Genomic DNA, 20,302 nt, shown 5'->3' on the forward strand with positions numbered 1-20,302 from the left:
GGCAGGTTGGGACAGGAAAGCAGGGTGTGAACCTGGCGGCAGGTAGGGGAAAGGGGTGACTTGGCTGTGTGTCAGGAAGTGTTCCCTCCACCCTCCCCTGGGGAGAGCCCTGACCTCAAAGTCGTTTTGTTTGGGGGAAGGAGGTGGTCAGGCAGTTGTTGAGGGAGAACAAAGGTGTGGCCTGGGTGGTCACCATCCACTGAGGTACTAGTGATCACCCAAAAGAATAATCTCACGGTGGCACTTGGCCAAATAGGTGACAGGTGAGCTTCCGCCCGAAACCAGTCCAACTGACAACATATAGCCTCAGACCTGGCAGGAAGGGAAAGAAGAGAAGCCTCAAGGAATGGAGTAGTCAAGGTAGAATGCTTAGTGATAATAAGATAATAGGTCACATTTATTGAGAGCTTATAATATGCCTGGCACTGTACTAATTGCTTTCTTATATGAGTTTCCTCATTCAATCTTCAAAAAGCTCTCTACAGAGGAAGCCCTATTATTATTGTTATTTCCATTTGAGAGATTTGGAAACTGAGGCTCAGTGAAATTAAATATCTTGTTCAAGGTCACTCAATATGTAGCAAGGTCTGGGGCGCCTGGGTGGCTCAGTCGGTTAAGCGACTGCCTTCAGCTCAGGTCATGATCCCAGGCTCCTGGGATCAAGTCCCACATCGGGCTCCTTGCTCCGCGGGAAGCCTGCTTCTCCCTCTCCAACTCCCCCTGCTTGTGTTCCCTCTCTCGCTGTCTCTCTCTCTGTCAAATAAATAAATAAAATCTTAAAAAAAAAAATATGTAGCAAGGTCTGGATTCCAACTTAGATATGTAGTAACCTAGGCCTGGGAAGGGTTGCTAGGAGCAAGTCAAGAGGGCAGACCCCTGCAAAAGTGGGGATGGAGAGAGACAGTGGGATCGCCTGTGTATAAATAGGAGGCCTGTTTTTATCTCTACACATGGGCTGAATCAGGCAAGCAACTCTATTTGGCACAATTTGAGGGCTCTGAATGCCAACCCAGCCCTGTGTCATATAACTCCCTCCCCAGAACGTCTCTGGGAGCTGAAATATCTACTGGGAGAGTCATTTCTTTGGGTCAGGACATTGACAGCAGAAGAGTCCTGTAAAAATACATAGGTTGGAGGAGAAACACATCAATCTCCTGGCACCTGTTGAACATAGCAACCTAGGCTAGCCAGCTGGCTCCCATGGGAGAGGATCTCAGTTTCCACGTTGGGGAAGAAGGTGGGGTTCCAAGACAAGGAATAGTATGAGGCTTGTTGCACAACCATTGTCTCTCCGATCCCAGAAGCCTGGGAATTATAATCCATAGTTCAAAAATCTTAATGAAGACTATGTCCCCTGGGAGAAAGATGGAGGGAAGCCACTCCAGCAGCTGGAAGAATACTAACTTCCTTTGCTTTTGCTGGATTGATACCAAGTGCCTGCAACTGCAACTCTGGTTACTTTGGGCTCATGAAACCTGCTGGAATTCATGTGTCTAATTTTTTTTTATGTGCCTAATTTTTAAATGATATATGAATTAATTATGATTTACTATTTGCTGTATTGCTAGGCGAAGAAGCGAGTGTTACCCTTCAGAAGGTGACATGGGTGCAGATCCCTGGTGTGGAGCAGGGATGGCTGGAGGGACCAGGCCTGGAACAGGGGAAGGAGCGAGGGGTGTCCAAGGGCAGAGCTCAGCTCAGCAGTCGCAAGGCTGCAGCGCGACAAGCGTTCGGGGAAAGGTAGGAACTGGTCCCCGCCACCTGCCGGTCAGCAGCCCTTCCCACAGTCAGGCGGCGGCGGCCCTGGCCTGGTCCCAAAATATGTGAGCGCCGCCCCCTACTCCCGCCCCCTTCCCCCGCCGCGCCCGCGGAGTGGGGGGCTGCGGGGGCTGCGCGGCCGGCGCCGGGAGCCGGGCGAGCGGCCCAGCGCGGGAGGGGGGAGGGGGCGGGGGCGGGGCGGGGCTTCGGCGCCTCCCGGAGCCTTATTCCCAGCCGCGCGCCCGGGAGCCTTCAGTCGACCGAGGGACTTGCGGGCGGCGTGCGGCTGGCGGGCCTGACCGAGACGCCAGGGGCTTGGGCGGGCGGACGGACAGAGTGAGCAGACAGACGCCCAGCGGCCGCCGGCTCCACGCAGGTCCCAGCTAGGCTTAGCACCCAGAGGCCGGCAGCAGACCGAAAGCGGCCGAATCTCCTGCGCTCCGCCCGCCCCGGCTTCCGTGCCAGCGCCCGGTGGCCGCCGCCTCCGAAGTGATTGCTGCCTCGCCGCCTCCGCCGGGTCCAGGACCATGAAGCTGCTGCCGTCGGTGGTGCTGAAGCTTTTTCTGGCTGCAGGTGAGAAAGCTGCCGACGCCCCCGGAGGTCGGGGGGGGGGGTTGGGGACACTGTGCTGGGGGGCACAGGGGAAGGTCGCTGCAGCGACCCCAGCGCGGGCCACTTGGTGGGGCCCGTGCTCACTGGGTGCGGGCGGGCGCCAGCACTGGTGCGTGGCGACCGAGGGTCTGGAGAGGGGGTCTGATGCGGCCTCGCCCCTCACCCGCAGCGCTCTCGGCGTTGGTGACTGGCGACAGCCTGGAGCGGCTTCGGAGAGGGCTGGCAGCTGGAACCGGCAACCTGGACTCTCCCACCGAATCTACAGACCAGCTACTGGCCCCGGAAGGCGGCCGGGGCAGGGAAGTCCTGAACTTAGAAGAGACAGACCTGGATCTTTTAAGAGGTGGGTGTGAGGGCTGCCCATCCTCGACCCCGCGGTGGGCAATTGAAGAATAAGTGGATTGAGGATTCATGCCGTTTGGGCACACTTGCGGGTTGGGCGTACTCGTGGAGGACTTCAAGGAAAAGCTGCTGAGACTGACAAGCTTACTCGGGGATCCTGAAATGTGGGTCCCACTGTCTTTCTTGCTGTTGAGTCTCACATGCCGAGCTGCTGCCCTTCTGGGTGGTTTAGAGCCTAGGGAGAAGGCAAGGTGTCTGGGGTCTGGTACATTCCCCTGGGGTAAGCTGGAGTAAGGAACAAGGAATGGTTAGGATGCTTTCCGTATTGTTTCTGTATAACAATGGGTGCAAGTCTTAATTCCTCTATCAAATGACATTATGTATAAAATGACAGATGTGGAGAGCCTAGGAACATAGTAGGTGTGCAGTCTTCTCCATCCACCTGTCTCCAGGTTGGAGAAACAGGGGAATGAGGAACTCTTGGTTCCCCAGGTGAGGCCAGCACCTCCTGGGGAGCCTATGAGCGGTGGGCACAGTGTCCCTAGGGAGGTATAATGAAATGCCATGTGTCTACACATCCCACCCAAAGCCTAGAGACTTCTGAGCACCCTGAGTCCCTGAGAGAGACTCCGAGCGATGAAGGGCCAGGTGGGATCCTCCAACCAGCAGATGTGGCTGTGGCTGAGTACAGGCACAGGGCAGAGTCCAGAGCCTCCAGCAGTGCCCACTTGCCTGCCTCCGGCCACCTGCCGTGATTCTTGAGGGTGGAGCAGGGACTGAGCCTTGGAGGGCCAGAATGACTAATTTCGTTGGAAAGATACCCACCTGTTCTAGCCCCGCCTGCTCCTCAGCCACGTTCCCCCTCCTTACGCAGAGCTTCCCTTAGGTGCTGTCTCTGCTTCGTATAAATCAAAGGTCTGCTCCCAAGCCGAGCCTGCGCTGCCACCCTTCATCCTCTCCCCGTAGCCTCCTTGGGTCACCCCTGGCCGGAACAACCTGGATTCTCGTAGCCCTCTCCTCCTAGGCTGGGCAGAGCTGGGCTGTGACTCACCCTCCACCCACACGGCTGTTCCTCATACCTCTGCAGACCTGACTCACTACTCCCTGTCCCTGGCAGGAGCCTTGCTGTCACCCTGTCACTCTCTTCCTCCCCTCTCTGGTTGGCTTGCCTCTCCGGCCACAGTTTCGCTACAGCTCTGGTCACTCCGAGCATTGGCCTCACCTGAGTTCTGAAGGGACTTGCGTCTACACCAGAGGAAATGGGACTCTGGGACTACTGGCACCTGCCTGTCTTCCCTTCTCTTGGGTTTGCTGGGTGAAAGCTATTTTTCAGATCTGGGGATCCTATCATCTAAAATGAATAACCATTACCATTTATTAAGTACCTACTGCGTTCTAGGCACTCATTATGCTATTGTGGATTGATTAATCCTGTAACAACCTCTGAGATTGAACTTCTGCTAGCTACTACTTATTGAGAACCCCAAGGTTCAGAGAGATTAAGCTACTTGCCCAAAATCAGAGGGCTAAAGTTGGAGCACAGGTCTGCTAACTTCAGAGCCCATTCATTGTCTCATTCCTGGTTCAACATCCTGGGTGCTCTAGACTTGTCCAGGGGAAGGGACAGGGGTGCGTGAGCAGTTTGGTATATTGGGAAAGCACTGGATATGGAATCCAGAGACCACATTTCTGACCTCAACCCTGCATGACCTTTACCAAATCACTGCCTTTCGGGACCTCAAGTTTTTTATCTGAAAATGAAAAGCCATGATATTCTTTCAAGTCACTTCCTGCTTGAGGATGCTGGGTCTCCAGTCCAATGTATGATGCTCACCCTTGCACCAGACACATGGCTACAGCCATGGGCAGCAGGCATGTTTTTTCTGCTGGGAGCAGGGGAGAGAAGACTGGCGTCAGACCCCTGATGGGCTAATGGGCGTAGCCCACGGTCAGTCCCAGCTGGATGTCTATGTGAGGCTGTTTTTCCCCCTTTGAAGTGTGGAAAGAATGGGGGGAGTCATCATTGTTCCAGTTCCTTCTGGATAGTTCCTTACTTTCCATCTTTCGCCCCCTTGTACACACTATACTCATCCATCCTAGAGAGCTATAAACAGGACATTTGGGGGGTAAATGTAATAGACCTTTGAGAGAAGTGGTGAGCTGCTAAGGATACAGAGCCAGGTAAATATTCTGCTTGAAGTCAAAAAAGCAAGGACCTGACCGGGGATGGCCTGCTTGCGGTCCCCAAGCCTGGCTCTGGCCTGGGCTCATGGTACCCTGGTGCTAACGGGTGTGTCAGAGGGGGCCATCTGGACGTGGACACTGTTGTTATTTTAGGAGCCCTCCCCCCCCCAAGAAAAACCCTCCAAGTACCTTCTCCAGAAGCAATTTTTATCTCTGACACTGTCTTCCTGCAAGTGGGTCACTGAGTGCAGCATCAGGAAATGAGGTTGATTTAAGGCCAAAATAGCACCAAGTGGGCGTGGGGGAGTAGATGGGGATGAACAGTGGGGTGGGGGCGAGGTTGGTAGAACTGCCCAGTCAGCAGCAGTTACTCAACAGAAGCTAGCATTGTTTGAATGGAGTTCTTAAATGGAGTCTGAGAAATGCTTTCCTTGGGACCCCTCTAGCCTCTGTTTCCTCCACTGCTTTCTGGTGGTTCGGCCCAGTCTTCCTTTAGCCCCAGGGAAGCACTGAGCCTGGGGGCCTTCCCGAGTCCTCTGACTTCAGGTGGGATCAAAGAGGATGTATTCCTTCCAAACATGATGCTGTTCTGAGTCTTTCCCCCAGGAGAGTCAAAGACTTAACAGGGTCTTTCTCTCCTGCAGCTGCTTTCTCCTCCAAGCCACAGGCTCTGGCCACACCCGGCAAGGAGGAGCGTGGGAAAAAAAAGAAGAAAGGCAAGGGGTTAGGGAGGAAGAGAGACCCATGTCTTCGGAAATACAAGGACTTCTGCATCCACGGAGAATGCAAATATGTGAAGGAGCTCCGGGCTCCATCCTGCATGTAAGTGTCCCTTCCCTGGGCTGACTCTGCTCAGCACACTCTTTGTCAGTCACGTGGCTGTTCCTCGTTGTCACTGTTCCTTGAATTCATAATTCTACTCAGTTTCTTCTCAATCTTTAGGCGGAAGTTGGGAGGAGGGGAAATATTTTTAGTCAGCGGAAGGGGCTCTCCCCCGCATGGGATGTAATTTCCTGTGGTGTAGGTTTGTGACGCTCTTGCATCCTTGGGGACATTTCCTGCTTGCTCAGACATGAACATGTGGCTAGGAGAGCTGTTACCTGCAGGCAGGTCCTTCAGTCCTACCTCATGCCCTACTCCAGATGGGAGAAGCCGGTAGGACACGTGGCAGAGTAGGCTTCCGGGGTGGAGCAGAACTCCTGGGGCCTCCTTACCCAAGCCCTGCAGGCAGGTATGAGGTGCATTTGGACTCACACTGTGCAAGTGTGTGTGCTCGGACATATGTGTGCTCGTATGAGAGCACATTGCGGGTTGATTCAAAGGCATGGCAGGACTAACCAGAAAGGAATCATCATGGAAGCAGGGAGAAGCCCCTTTGTCTCTTCTTCCTCATCCCAGCAAGGGCCAGGACGTGGGGGAACATAGTGGGTATTGGCCTTTGGCCATGGGATTGGGAGAACACTTCCTTTGTGCAAGATTAACAGGAAATGGAACCCAACCCAGTAGGCTTCAGCCCCTGGTCAGGCTGCACCACCCTTGCCCCGGGTGGAGGGGCCGTGGGCTCCCCAGCTACTCTGCTAGGCCAAGCCCAGCAGACGGCTGCCTGGGCACCCCCTCGGGGATGATGGCACCGCCATGCTCTCTGGCAGGCATAATGTCGCCACTGTGCCTGAGGCCAACACCCACATTCGACCACAAACATCTACTCTCTTCCTCTGGGCACAAGGTCCCTATAGAGAGACAGGCTTTGTGACCTGGGAGACTCTGGACAGGGCCAGGAGACTATTAGGTGGGCACCTCTCAACCTGTCCAGAAGGCTGGCTGCCTGGCATCTCTTCTACAGTGATTGGTACCGATCCCTTAGCTTTTTAAAGCGTCCTTGTCCTGACTGATCTGACATAGCAAAGCTGCCCTGTACTTGGCAATTGGCAGACAGACCCATCACTCTCTACCATGTCCAAGATCACTTGTGTGTCCTCCCCTATAACATCCTTGTCAGGAGCTTGGTATTAGAGCAAGTTGCTTTAGAGTAACATAGACAGTCCCCATATTATTCTTCCCAAGGTCTTGGGATAGGGTGGGAAATGTTTGTCTTAAATTTGTAAAAGGCCATCTTTGGCACAGGATGGAGGCAGTGACTCCGAGGGTGGTCAAGATGGATTGAGGCCAGGAATCTGTCTGGTCCAGGGCTTTGGTGGATGGACTTCGACTGCGTAGCTGAGAACCTCTGTAAGGGTGCTATCCTGGAGAGCTGGGCCTGACCCACCAGCGAAAGCCGGTAGATAAGGGTGCATAGGGCCAAGATGGTCCTAGGGATAGTGATGATAACCATGATGATGCCTTCTCTCCTTTGCCCCATAACTTCACAATTAACTTCTAATATGAGCTGAGCCCCGCAGGTACGGGTTCAGTACCTACCTGGTGCCAACTATTCTAGGGAATGGGGAATTATAGTCATGTCCTGGGATTCTCAAAAGCCCTAGGCGGGGGTTGGCAGGGCTTGTTATCTCTAGTTGAAAGGTGAGGAAACTAGAGCCAGGAAGTAGGAAGTGATTTGCCTGAGATCAACAGCTAAATAAATGGATGGAAACAGAACAAGGATTCAGGTGCCTGGCTTCCAGTCCAGCATGCTTGTCATGCCCCGAGGCTGTACTGGGTGTTGGCTTGTGTCCTCCTTCCCTATCTGTCCTTACAGAGTTTGAATAGGATTTTATAGAGGACAGCCGTTAGGTTCGAGGTCTCTTAAGGCTTTTCGTAGCATAGCAATCTGATTTGAAGACTTCGTCTCTGCTTCCTAGGCAGATTTGCTAGGGGCTGGATTCTGTGTCCGCTTTGGCTACCTCCTGCCTCTGGCCTTTGGAACTTGGGGCAGAAAGCAGCAAGAAGACACAGAGCTCCCGGTGTGGGGAAATGTGATATCTGGTCACCTGCATTTGAGGTCCTTTGTTGCTCCTCCTTCCTCTAGACCCAGGAACCGCCAGCCGGAGTGTGTCCAGGCTGCCCTGAGGAGCTTGAGGCTAGCTGGCTTCCTAAACCAGTCCTCCTCAGCCACCATAGCCAGGAAAACCCTTCTGTGTCACCAGCCAAAAGTTGCCCTCAAAGAGCAGTTTCCTGGGGCTCCTGACTGGCTGCTGACCCAGAAACTGGCTGCAAAGTTTCCTGTGGCCGGAGGAAACCTGGAGGCAGTCAGGCTGAGGAGAACTCAGCTGGAAGACAGACAGGCGTGGGACCTTCCCTTGGCCTCACTGGCCAGATGCTGAGAAGGAACAGCGAGCCCCCTTCTCTTTGGCTCCATCTGACTTCGGTGCCCCATTCCTCAGGGCAGTACCCTCTGGAGTCCTATTATATAATCACTCACACATACGTGGGACTTGGCCTTTTGTTAAGGGCTGTTAAGTGTAGTATCTCATTTGATCTTCAAAGTACTCTCGTGAAATAGGTATTTATTATTCCTGTGTTTTACATGAGTAAACCCAAGCTTGGAAAGGTAAAAGTAACTTGCTCAAGATCACCTGGCTAGAAATAGCAGCAAGACATGAGGTAGGGGTGGAGAAACCCAGTTTGGAAGATGTCTCTGGACCCTAGAGGGTTCTTCCTTCCATTGTAATACTAATACAAGTTCTGAAATGGGTCACAAACATCAGTAGGAGGAGCATGTTCCAGTTTGGTGGGTTGCTGGCTCTGGGCAAGATACATGATCTTGCCCCCACCCGGGATGCTTGGAATGGAGTCATCCACCCTCCTTCCCTGGGGAAGCCAGGAGTCATCTGCAAAGGGAGGGGGAGGTGGGTAATATTAGGATGTTTACATTATTATCCTTTTGACTCAGGGTGGGGGTGGAGGGATTATGTAACTGAATTGCGGGACTCTGAGACCAAGCTTTATTTCTATCATCTGAGTAACTACCTGTGGGGTTTGAGTGATGGCTGGAAGTGAAAAACAGCCTCAGCTTCACTTCCCTTCTCCGCCCCCCCCCCCACCCCAGGAGAGCATAGTCTCTGAAGTCATCTAGACTGCTGGGTTGAATCCTGGCTCTACCTCTCACTAGCTGCATAACCTTGGGCGAATTAGCTAAGAACTTAAGCCTCAGTCTCTCCATCTTTGAAATGGGGATAGTAACTCCTACTCCACAGAGATGTTTTTAAGATTAATTGAAATGATTCTTGTAAAGCAATTAGCACAGAGTACTTGGCTCACAGTAAGCCTTTAATGTTTGCTATTTATTGTTCAAATTAATAATAATAAGTCAAAGAGCAGGGTCAGACAACCCCAGGAACCTATCACTTCATCAGATACATGTTTCCTGGGGGTAATCTGTGCTGTTCCGAGTGGAAAGAATCATGAATTTGGAATCTGCTTGGACTGGTTTCTAGTCTTAGCCTTGCTGCTTCTTAGTTATGCTACTTTTGGTAAATCACACCCTCTGATCATTAATCTTAGTCTTTCAATCTGTAAAATGGGGCTGTACCTGCCTACCAGATGTTATGAGCCTCAGTTGAGCTAGCAGATAAGGATAGTACCTTATAAACTGTTAATTGCTCTGCATAAGTGATTTTCCAGGGGCGCTCCTGAGAGCTTCCTCTATAGCCTGCCGGGATGGGGGTCATTGTTTTGCCCACCTTGGCCAATGGGTTCATGGAGAGGCTGGGCATGGAGCCGTGTGCCCTGCTGTGTATATACGGGATTGACCCACATTTATCCTACAGTGAGGTGGTTCCCCAAAGCACCCAGGAGGAGCTGAGGCAGGGAGAGGCGCTCGGCACTCAGCAGGGGCGGCCTGGCCCCCCTGCTGCTGCCCGGTCCGGATAGGTCCACTTCCGGGGTGCCTCTCGGCAAGAAGAAGGGATTCCTTGCTCTGAGGTACCTACCACATGCACAACCTGCTTCCCAGAGGAGGCACAGCTCCGAATAGAGGGCCGCCAGGTTCTCGGTGCTTCCGTCAGCAAGCTAGTGGCCCAAAGTCCCCAGGCAGACGGTGCCAGTGTGCTTGTGTGTGTGATTGGGGAGCACACTGAGCTCAGAGTCAGATAAACCGAGACCACGCTTCTGCTCTGCTGAGTGACCATGGGGAGGATAGCTCTGCCTTTCTGTAACGTGGGGGGCTGCCACCTACATCAAAGGGCCTCTCGGGCGCTCAGATACAGGAAGGGACATGAATGTGCTTGTTCAACTGAAAGGGCTTCCCAGTCTTCCTAAGAGCTTCGAGGAAATGCTTTATGTTAGACGAGGCATTTGCCGTCTGATTGATTTCTTGGGTGTGAAAAGCCGGAGTGTTGTTTCTGACATTTTTCCATGCTCTGGCAAGACAGCTGGGCAAGAAGTTACCTTGGTTTTTTTTGCTTTGTCTTATGATGGAGGAGGCCAGATAGCCCAGGGTTCAGAGGCCAAAAGTTGATGTGAAGCTCTCAAATTGGGCCCTGCACCCAGAGGGAGCTGGGAGTTAAATGAAAGGAACTTGAGAAAAATGACTCCTGGCAAAGGAACAGGACCTATTAATAGGATGGGCCGTGGCTGAGAGGGACTGAGGGCTGGAAGCCGTGGTGGAGAAGGCTGGGTTTATTTCTGGGTCAGAGTTAAGGGGCCTCACCAGAGGGAAGGATACTCGGTCCCCTCAACTCAACCCACCAGCTCATGGACCTAAGTCTTCTGAGGGGCTTAAACAGCATGTCTTAATACACATGTAATAAATCACCCACACGTGGAACATATGTAGCTTGGACCTTGAAGTCCTCCCTCACTTTTTCCCCGCCTGGAGCGGGAATCTTGAGCCAGAGAACCAGAGGGAATGGAGAGGGGGGCGAAGGGTGGGGAGGAAAGCCACAGAGCCTTCAGAGCGGCTTCTCAGGAGTCTTCTCCTAGACCCCTTCTAGAAGGATAGAGGAAGGGTGGGGATCAAGGCCAGGACTGATAGGCTGAGGCTGTGAGGACTGCAATCTGGCTTAGGCAGGAGGACCATTGCCTGTAGAGAGAGGACAGACCACTAACCTCATCTTTGCTTTGTCCTGTCTGGAACCAGCTGCGAGCCCGGTTACCACGGAGAGAGGTGCCATGGACTGAGCCTCCCAGTGGAAAATCGCTTATATACTTATGACCATACAACCATCCTGGCTGTGGTAGCCGTGGTGCTGTCGTCTGTCTGTCTGCTTGTCATCGCGGGGCTTCTCATGTTTCGGTGAGTATTGGGGCCCCCTGCAGCCTGTTTCTGCAAATCACTCCCATTCCTCCTCCGGCTGGGTCTTCTGCCTGTGATTCTATGAGCCCTTCAGCCTCCCAAATTCCAGGCTAGGAATCTGACCGACATTCCTGAGTCCAGGTTCTCTATGAACCTAGCTTCTCTGGCCTGACATGAGTCCAGTGGTCCAGAGCCCAGGGCAAAGATTGCCAGGTCATAGCAGGTCCTGCTTTCCACAGCAGGCCTAGTAACCCACGCATGGGTCTACCTCTTCTCACAGTTCTTTCCCTTTGCTCTGTTCTTTGACGGCATTAGTGTGTGGTTTGATAGACAAAGCATGGCTGGTGTATGGCTATTGGGATATCCTTTCAATTCTGAGGCATCTCACCCTCAGGCCGGGCTTCCAGTCCAGGTTATGTTCTAGACTGGGGGAGACCTACCAAACACTCTGCCCATTTCCAAGCCGTGCAATTCGTCTGTTGTGAGATCTGGGCCAAGTTACCTGTCTCTCTGAGGGCTATCATCTTATAGTGATTGTAATCTGTCTACCTACCTCCTAAGGATATTATGAGGATATGTAAACAAGGTCAAAGTCCTCAGCAAATTATAGCCTGCTGTTAGAGACAGGCATTCCTTGGGGCAGTTGGGCCTTTGACCAGAGGTCTGTTGGGCTGCCATACCATCTTGGCTTTTCCAAGTAACGGAGGGAACCATCATGGCAGTGTCCTTTAGAAAGACCTTCTCTGAGACCTGCATCCTATCATATCAGGCAGAGCTTTCTCACAAAACTTGTCTCCTTCAGGTACCATAGGAGAGGAGGTTATGATGTGGAAAGTGAAGAGAAAGTGAAGTTGGGCATGACTACTTCCCACTGAGAGAGACCTGTGCTCAAGGTAATGGTCCATCCCCATGACACCATCACCATCTTCCCTTCAAGGCATTCTGAATTCTTCTCTCGACCTAGGGGTTGGGGACAGGCTACTATGGAGTCAGGGTCCCATTGCAGAATGGTTTTCAAAAAGGTTTTTAGTGGGCCATCTCCACTAGGGGTGACAGTTGCTAGAGAAACACCTGAGAGAGATGCCTAAGACAACAGCTTCTCCCATCCTTGTCCCCTCTTCTGCCCATTCCCAGATGACCTTCCTACTTCATAAGACTGGACCTGGGAAACTCTTAAGACCTCTTAAGACTGGATCCAGCTTTAAATGCCTTCCTTTTGTGCTTTAGGAATCTGTGGGGGGACTGCTACCTCTGAGAAGGCACAGCTGATCGTAGACTCTGCAGAGGGAAAGAACGTCACAGCTAGTCAGGAAGACTCCTTCGTTCCCAGTTGCTATCTAGATTGGGCCTCCCATAATCTGGTATTTTTGCCAAAATACCAGAGCCTTCAAGTGCCAAACGGAATATGTCAAAATGGGATCTTGGTGAGAAGAAAGCAAAAGTGAGAGACCTTCATGCCCTTCTGATTCCCCTCCTCCAAACCCCACGTATCCTCATAAGTGTGTTTAAACGATTAACTTCTGGATTCGGATGCCAGTTGTATTCCATATGCTCCAGGATCTTTGACTGATAAAAAAGAAGAAGGAGAGGAAGAAGGAAAGCTTTGTGGATTGGAAGAAAGTTACAAAGATTGAGAAGCCATGTACTCAAGTAGCCACCAAGGGATCTGCCATTTGGACCCTCGAGCGCTGGATTTGATGAGCTAACTGTGAAATAAATACCACAAGCCCGAGAACTCTGAATTTTGGGACTTCTACCCAGACGGAAGAATAACAACTATTTTTTGTTTGTTTGTTTGTAAAATGCCTCTTAAATTATATATTTATTTTATTCTATGTATGTTAATTTATTTAGTTTTTAACAATCTAACAATAATATTTCAAGTGCCTAGTCTGTTACTTTGGCGATTTCCTGGCCCTCGACCTTGTACGCCCCACTGTCTGGCTCAGTGTCGCACCCCTCTGCCACAACTCTGAGATGGTTCTGTGACCCATCCGTAGTAATCTGTTCTCTGTCCACATTTCTGAAGATCTTTCACAATCACAGTGCCACAGCGGGAGGTCAGTAGAGTCAGGATATAGGAGTTAACTTTGTCAGATCCACTCTATGAGTTGGACTGCGGTCTTGCCTAGGCGATTTTGTCTACCGTTTGTGTTTTGAAAGCCCACAGTGCTGATGTCCAAGCGTAACAGATATTGGTGTTTGCCTATGTCCTCTCCCTGCGAAATCTCGTAAGAGGTTGGGCTTCCATGCCGGCAGCTTTCCTGGCTCCTCAACCCCCATGGCCCCAGGCCCACAGAGTGGGAACTCCCTCTTCCCTGTGTCATGACATTTCTCTTACTCCTGCCATTCTTCTGGTGCTACTCCATGCAGGGGTCAGTGCAGCAGAGGATAGTCTAGAGAAGGTATTAGCAAAGAAAAAGGCTGAGGAGGAGCACGAAACATTGGAGCCGACTGTTCTTGTTAACTGATGACCTACCAATTACTACAGAGTTCGGAGGTGAGGAGGGCTTTTGTGGAAACCCACCCACCTCACCGAAAACTAAAAAGGTATGCTATCATGGTCCCTTCTGGAAGTTTCTGGTGCCATTTCTGAACTGTTACAACCTGTATTTCCAAACCTGGTTCATATTTATATTTTGCAACTCAAATAAAGATAACCCTTACTCCACAGACTTCTGTCTGCTTGTTTTGTCTGGGAACTGGTTTAACATAGTTCCTAAGGCCTGAGTTGATATTAGGTTCTATGCCAGGCCTCTTTATGGACACTATCTCCATATCCCTGACAACAGTGTGATGGAGGTACTATCATCATCCCATTTTTCCAGAGGAGAAAGCTGAGGCTCAGAGAGGTTATGTAACTTACCTGAAGATACACAGTTGGTAAGTGACAGAGCTGGGACTGGCAATCTGACTGCAATTATTTGTCTTAATATTTATATCATACCACCTCTGAGACACCAGAAAATAAACCTCTCACATAGGAATTTTGGCTGGCTGTAATCAGGAAAGACGTCCACCCATTCAGTCAATAGACTCTGGACTTGGGGCCTGGTCCTGCACTATATACCCAATGAGGCATTGCCCCTGGCGGGAACAGGGCACCTTTGACTTCCCTCTCATGCTCCACAACCAATCTGTCAGCAAACCTTGTCACTCCTACCTTTGGAATATATGCTGAATTCAGCCACTTCTGATCACTGCCCCTACCATCACCCCGGTCCAATTCACCATCATCTCTGGCTCGAACTCTTCCGAAGGCCGCCTGTCTCCTTTCTTCCCCCTTGTTCTCGTATAGACCGTTTCTAACATAGTAGCCAGAGCAATCATGTAAAACGTAATCCAGCTCTTGTCTGCCTTGCAGGCTTTCCCTGACCAACCTATTAGATGACAGCACATTCCTCACCCACCCCGTTCTTCTTACTCTCCCTACATTGCTTTCTTTTCCACCAGACCCCTATCACCACTAACATATTCTTCTTTGTTGATTATCTAGCTCTTCCTGCTAGAATGTTAGCTTCATGAAGGTAGGGATGTGTATGTCACTCCAATCCCAGATTGTAGGCATTCGATATTTGTAACATGGATGAATGAATATAAGAAATGACTAAAATCTAGTCAAAGGCCAGCAAGGTATGTGATCCAGTGCTGCCATGGAAATGTGGTTGGGTTTAAAGAAGGGCCTCTATTGGGGAGGGTGGGGGGAGATGACAGGATAAAAGTGGAATTTGGGACAGATCATCTGACCATGGTGTCCTTGGTAGATTGGAAGCAGAGAGATCCATTGGGAGGTCATTGGACAAGTGTCATTGGACTGCCCTCTCCTCATCCTCTTCTCTTAGAGAGTTGTGATACTCTAAAATTTCTCCAGGAGTCCCCTTATATATACTTTTTTTTGAAAGATTTTATTTATTTGATAGAGAGAGCACAAGCAGGGGGAGCAACAGAGGGAGAGGGAGAAGCAGGCTCTCCGCTGAGCAGGAGCCCGATGCGGGGTTCGATCCCAGGACCCTGGGATCATGACCTGAGCCGAAGGCAGACGCTTAACCACTGAGCCACCCAGGCACCCCAAAAGGGTACATTCTCTGTGTTTCTATTTATTTAAAATTTTAAAACTGGGGGCTCCTGGGTGGCTCAGGCAACTAATCATCCAATTCTTTGCGGCTCAGGTCATGATCTCAGGGTCGCAGGATGGAGCCCAGCCTTGGTTCTGTGCTCCCCAGAGTCTGCTTGAGATTCTCTCTCTCTCCTTCTCCCTGGGCCCCTCCCTCCCCACTTGTGCACTTTCTCTTTCTCTCTAAAATAAATAAAATCTTTAAAAGTTTTCTTAAAATAAAATTTTAAAACAGGTAAAACTTATCAAGGGCGAAAGAAATCAGAAAAAAAGTCCCTGTTGGGATCAGTAGTGACTGGAAGGGGGCAAAACAGGGTGACTTCCAGTGCGCTGATGAACGTTATGTTCCACAATCTGGGTGCTGGCTACCTGGGAGTATTCACTTTGAGAAAATTCTTCGAGAATGGTTTGTGCATTTCTCTGTATGTATTCAACTACAGTAAGAAGATTTTTCAAAACTTGGATCGGGGACTCTTTTGCTATTTGCATTATATAAAGCTCTATGAAGTACCAGTATATTACTTTGGTAATCAGAGAAAACAGAACAGATGTCAGTGAGGTACTTACACTTGATCTTAGCCAAAAGGCCAAGAAGCGGTCAGTGAGGTACTTAGAACTCTTCGCGGGGCTCTCTCTCCTGCTCCTATCTTGCACCAGGCTCAGCTTTTCAAACACACTTTGTTTCTCCAGCTAATGTTTCCTGCGGCCTCTGGGCTTCCTGCCTTTCAGGGGCTCTCTCCTGACACTGCGGCTGTTGGGAGCCTCCCCCCCCCCCCACACCCGGGGCATCTCCTTGGCTGATATAGTGGCTCTGGGAGCCTCTGAACTTGCAGCCACTTGTCAAGACCGGCCTTCCTGTGCACTGACAAGCACCTACCTCTTCTCCGATGGACTTCCCCTTTGGCCCCTTTTCCATACTTTCTTTTATAATGTTCATAGTAATCATTATTAGGCTAATAATCAAATAACTATCTGATAGTCATGGAGTGCTCACTAAGCCGGTCCCCACATTCTACAGGCATCACCTCGGTTGTGTCTCGTGATGACCTAGGAGGTAGGTGCTCTGGCTACCCAAGTTGTGGATGCCTTAGATGAGTGGTGAAGTCCAGATGTTAACTTGAAAACTTAACTCCCAAGCCTTCACTCTAACCACTAAGTTACATTCCCAAATGAGTTCTTCGGGCCAGACTTGTTTTCTCTTCCTCTCGTATTCATCCAGAAAAAACGCTACAGTGAGGCGCTCATATGAAAGGGACCTTAGAAAGCAACTCCTTAGAGCCCAAGAGTTTCCTCCCCAGGCAGCCCCCACACACACCGTTTACAAACTCATGGGAGAAGATGTGAGGTGCCTTATCAGGGTACAGGGGAAGGTACAGGGGGCAGGCTGACAGGATCCTGGGTCCGCTGTTTATCAGGGAGTGCCCTCATGCCTGATACCTGACCTCTCTGACCTTGTCTCCCTGCCTATAAAAAAGATACTAAATATATCCACCTGAGAAGTTGCAAAAATGGTATCTGCGAAGAAAGTGCCGCTCAGGGCCAGGCACATGCTAGATACTCAGTAAATGTTGGTGATCTTTAGCAACTTGTCCAAGGAACTAATTAGAGGCACACTGGGCATTGAAACCCAGCCTTCCACTTCCCAGTCCATAGTTTTTTTCCTCAGACACAAACAATGCTTCTCAATCGGTGTTTTACATTTTAATGTCAACTGTGGTTTCAAAGGAGCTTTAAAGGGTCTTAATAAATACTTGTGGGTTTAAGAAGTCCGGGAACAGCAACTCTGTCCAAATATATCACTTCAACTTGGCTGGCCTGAAATTCTTCCCTTTGTCAACAATGCCTGAAATTCAAGCTTCCTGTTTGAGAATGCTAATACTTCTGGGAATAGCTAAGCATCAAGAGGCTGGGATTCTTTGTTGATGTAATTCATTTTAGCTTCATTCATTCAACAAATATTTGTGGAGGCCTCCCTATCACCTTCCAAATGAAATCCATGCTCTGAAGGAGAGGGCATTTTGATGGAGCGAGAGTGGGGGAAGAAAAGAAAGAGAAGTACTTTGGAGTAAGGGCATTCATTCACTCATCCACAAAATTGAGTGAGCACTTATAATGTGCCAAGTATTATTCTTATCACTGGAGAACAGCGTTGAGACTGACACATGGACCAACAATACATGTATAAATAAAGAAATAGGATAACTTCAGAAATAAGTAACACACACAAAAGGGTGATGTGCTGAAGAGTCACTGGGGGCAGAATTTATATAGGCAGCTCAAGGAAGGTCCCTCTGAGGAGTTAACACCTGAACAGAGACAAGATGAGATCAGGCATATGAAGGCCCTAAGACAAAAATAAGCATAGTTTGTATGGAGGACAGAAAGGGACCCCTGAGCTGCAGCATAGTCATTGAAAGTTGAAGAGAGAGGCAAGGACCAGATCATGTAGGGCCTTGTAGACCATGGTGAACAATTTGGAAGCCAATGGAGTCTTTTGAACAGAAGAGTGATATGATTTGATTTATGTTTTGCAAATATGACTCTGATATGCACAGAGGGGCTTCTAGGGAGCAAAAGTGGAAGAAGCAAGACCAGTTAGGAGGCCTTTGCAGTCATCCAGGCAAGACATGCTGGTGGCCAGGAATACAGTGGTAGGAGAGGTGGTGGTGAGAAATGGGCAGATTCAGGATATGTTTTGGAGGAATCACCGGTAAGACACACTGATGGATGGAATGTGGGCTTTATGAGAAAAAAGGAATCAAAGATCACTTCTTGGATTTTAACCTGAGAAACTGGGTAAACGATGGTTCTATTCATCAAAATGGGAAGGAATACGGGAGGAGTTCATGGGGGCCATATAAATAAACATTCTTTTGTGGACGTAGTAAGTCTATATGGTGTGAAGGAGGGCACCAGAGAGAGGGCAATGAGAGGAAGGGGGAGGCAAGGAGGGAAAAAAACAGAGGCAAAAGTGTAACTAAGAAGGACCTGAAGACAGAAACAAATGAGGGCACCTGACATTTATATGGTGTTTTACACCTCTAAAGTGTACTCCTATTATAGAATATTATTTAATCCTCATAGTGCCCCAGGTAGTATTCTTATCCCCAGTTTCACAATCGAGGGCCCTGAGGCTCAGAGGGGTAGAGTATGTTGCACAAGACTTCTGCCAGCTAATGCAATTTTGCCTCTGACCCCTGCAGGAGGGCCCAGGCTCTTCGCTGACCATGAACTCCTGTCTTGGCCACCATTCTCCAAAAAGAGAAGAGAGGAGAAGGCTCTGTATTCTCCTCCTTGCTGTGATAAGGTGCCCTGACCAGGCCAGGCCTCCAGGGAATAGAGCAATAGACAGTGAAGCTTCATGAAGACCAACCCTAGAGGAAAAAAAAAAAAAAAAGCTCACCTCATCCAAGAGCAGGAGGAGGAAGTTAGAATTGCCCCGTCCATGATTGGTTTCTGGAGCATGAGGCCACCACCAAATTAATATAATTTGGAGGTTGTTGTGGCTTGGATTTTCTTTTTGAACTTTTTTTTTTTTAATTTTTTTTTAAAGGTTTTATTTATATATTTGACACAGAGAGAGAGAGAGAGAGAGAGAACACAAGCAGGGGGAGATGCAGGCAGAGAGAGAGGGAGAAGCAGACTCCCCGCTGAGCTGAGCAGGGAGCCCGACATGGGGTTCGATCCCAGGACCCTGAGATCATTGAAATCTGAGCCAAAGGCAGACGCTTAACCAACTGAGCCAGTCAGGCGCCCCCTTTTTGAACTTTTCAAATTGCACATTTGTTCTTGATTGCCCCTTGATTGATGGAGAAGAGATCAGGGACCTCTTAGCTCACTACCACCCACACAGCTGTGAAGGAAGTCAGCTGCCCTCTCGCTCTTCAGAGAACATCCCTCCTCCCTCCCTCCATTCTTCCCTCCCAGCATCTTGGCCATTACTAACCAACAGGGCGTCTAAGGAAAAGGGCTCCTTTCAGGGCTGGATTGCTGTAGTTAATGGATCATAGCCTGTGTGGGAGGCTTCCCCAAAGACACATGTGGGTGTAGGAACCAGACAGATGGGAGGAATTAAGTCACACTTTTCCCTAACCCTTATTTTCTTGCCTAACCTAGAAGTCACCGGATTGGCTTCCTTTTAATGAGGGACTACTTTTGTTTCTGCCGACCCTAGCTTTTGACAGCAGGCCAGCTTCGATGGGACCATGACAGAAAGAAGAAGCTACCAGTTAGTTCTTCTTTTATGCTCCTAGTGTCTGGGCTAAGGCTGGCCATGTAAACCATGACCTCAACCCACGGCTCTCTAGGAAGTCTTGACTTCTATTTCTTCGGTGATACTGAGTGGGTTGGGTGGCCCTGAGAGGCGCTAGGCTTGGGAAGGAGGGCCTGATCAGGTCCACTGGGGAGTAAGTATTCTCTTCTGCCCAGTGGCTAGAACTCTGGATCCCGAGACTCCAGGCCTGGGAAGTCTGACCAAAGTTCAAGCCTGCAGGTACAAACATCCTCTTCCAGGTGTGTGTTTGGGCACCTTCTGGAGAAAGTCTGCCACCCACACTCAGTCCTGGTGTGTTAGTCACTCCTCCTCTGCACATCACAGCACTGGGCCTTGGACAATGCAAGGAAACTCAGTCCTCTTCCCATAGCAGCTTCCGTGTTCCTCTCCCATGGCTTTCATCACCGCACGTATTGTCATTGTGTGCTCACCTGCTTCACCCACTGTGAGCTGTTGGAGCCGTGGAGCGTGTCCTTTTGCAGCTCTGTGTGCCTGCACCCAGTACGTCAGAGGCTCTCACTAAATGTTTGATGCATGCACGAGTGAATGGACAGTGGAATAAATGAATGAATGCATGAATAAATGAATGAGTGAAGGTAGAGTAGAGGTTAAGAGTTTAGACTCTGGGGAGACAAACCATAAGATTATTTTTTTAAGATTTTATTTATTTATTTGACAAACAGAGAGAGAGAGAGAGCACAAGCAGGGGGAGTGGCAGAGGGAGAGGGAGAAGCAGACTCCCCGCTGAGCAGGGAGCCCCATAAGGGTCTCGATCCCAGAACTCCGAGATCATGACCTGAGCCAAGGCAGACGCTTAACCGACTGAGCCACCCAGGTGTCCCAAGAC

The 20,302-nt window shown here is 50.1% G+C and overlaps 1 protein-coding gene across 15 annotated transcripts in view; it reads left to right on the forward strand.

The window, feature by feature from the left end:
* HBEGF (heparin binding EGF like growth factor) overlaps positions 1-20,302 on the forward strand; it is a 385,453-nt gene that overhangs the window by 48,503 nt on the left and 316,648 nt on the right. For 13 of the 15 annotated variants that reach the window (XM_078067432.1, XM_078067435.1, XM_036124021.2 and 10 more), the window contains 7 exons: positions 1,569-1,740; positions 2,135-2,331; positions 2,540-2,713; positions 5,541-5,718; positions 10,913-11,068; positions 11,871-11,961; positions 12,296-13,741. In XM_078067432.1, the coding sequence (XP_077923558.1) occupies positions 1,569-1,740; positions 2,135-2,331; positions 2,540-2,713; positions 5,541-5,718; positions 10,913-11,068; positions 11,871-11,943 (950 nt within the window). In that variant the 3' untranslated portion in view covers positions 11,944-11,961; positions 12,296-13,741. Of the gene's footprint in view, positions 1-1,568; positions 1,741-2,134; positions 2,332-2,539; positions 2,714-5,540; positions 5,719-10,912; positions 11,069-11,870; positions 11,962-12,202; positions 13,742-20,302 lie in introns of those variants that run through there. The other 2 variants (XM_078067429.1, XM_078067428.1) reach the window with 2 other exon arrangements.

This window comes from Halichoerus grypus, chromosome 2 (genome assembly GCF_964656455.1).
Source record: "Halichoerus grypus chromosome 2, mHalGry1.hap1.1, whole genome shotgun sequence".
NCBI classification, from domain to species: Eukaryota; Metazoa; Chordata; class Mammalia; order Carnivora; family Phocidae; genus Halichoerus; species Halichoerus grypus.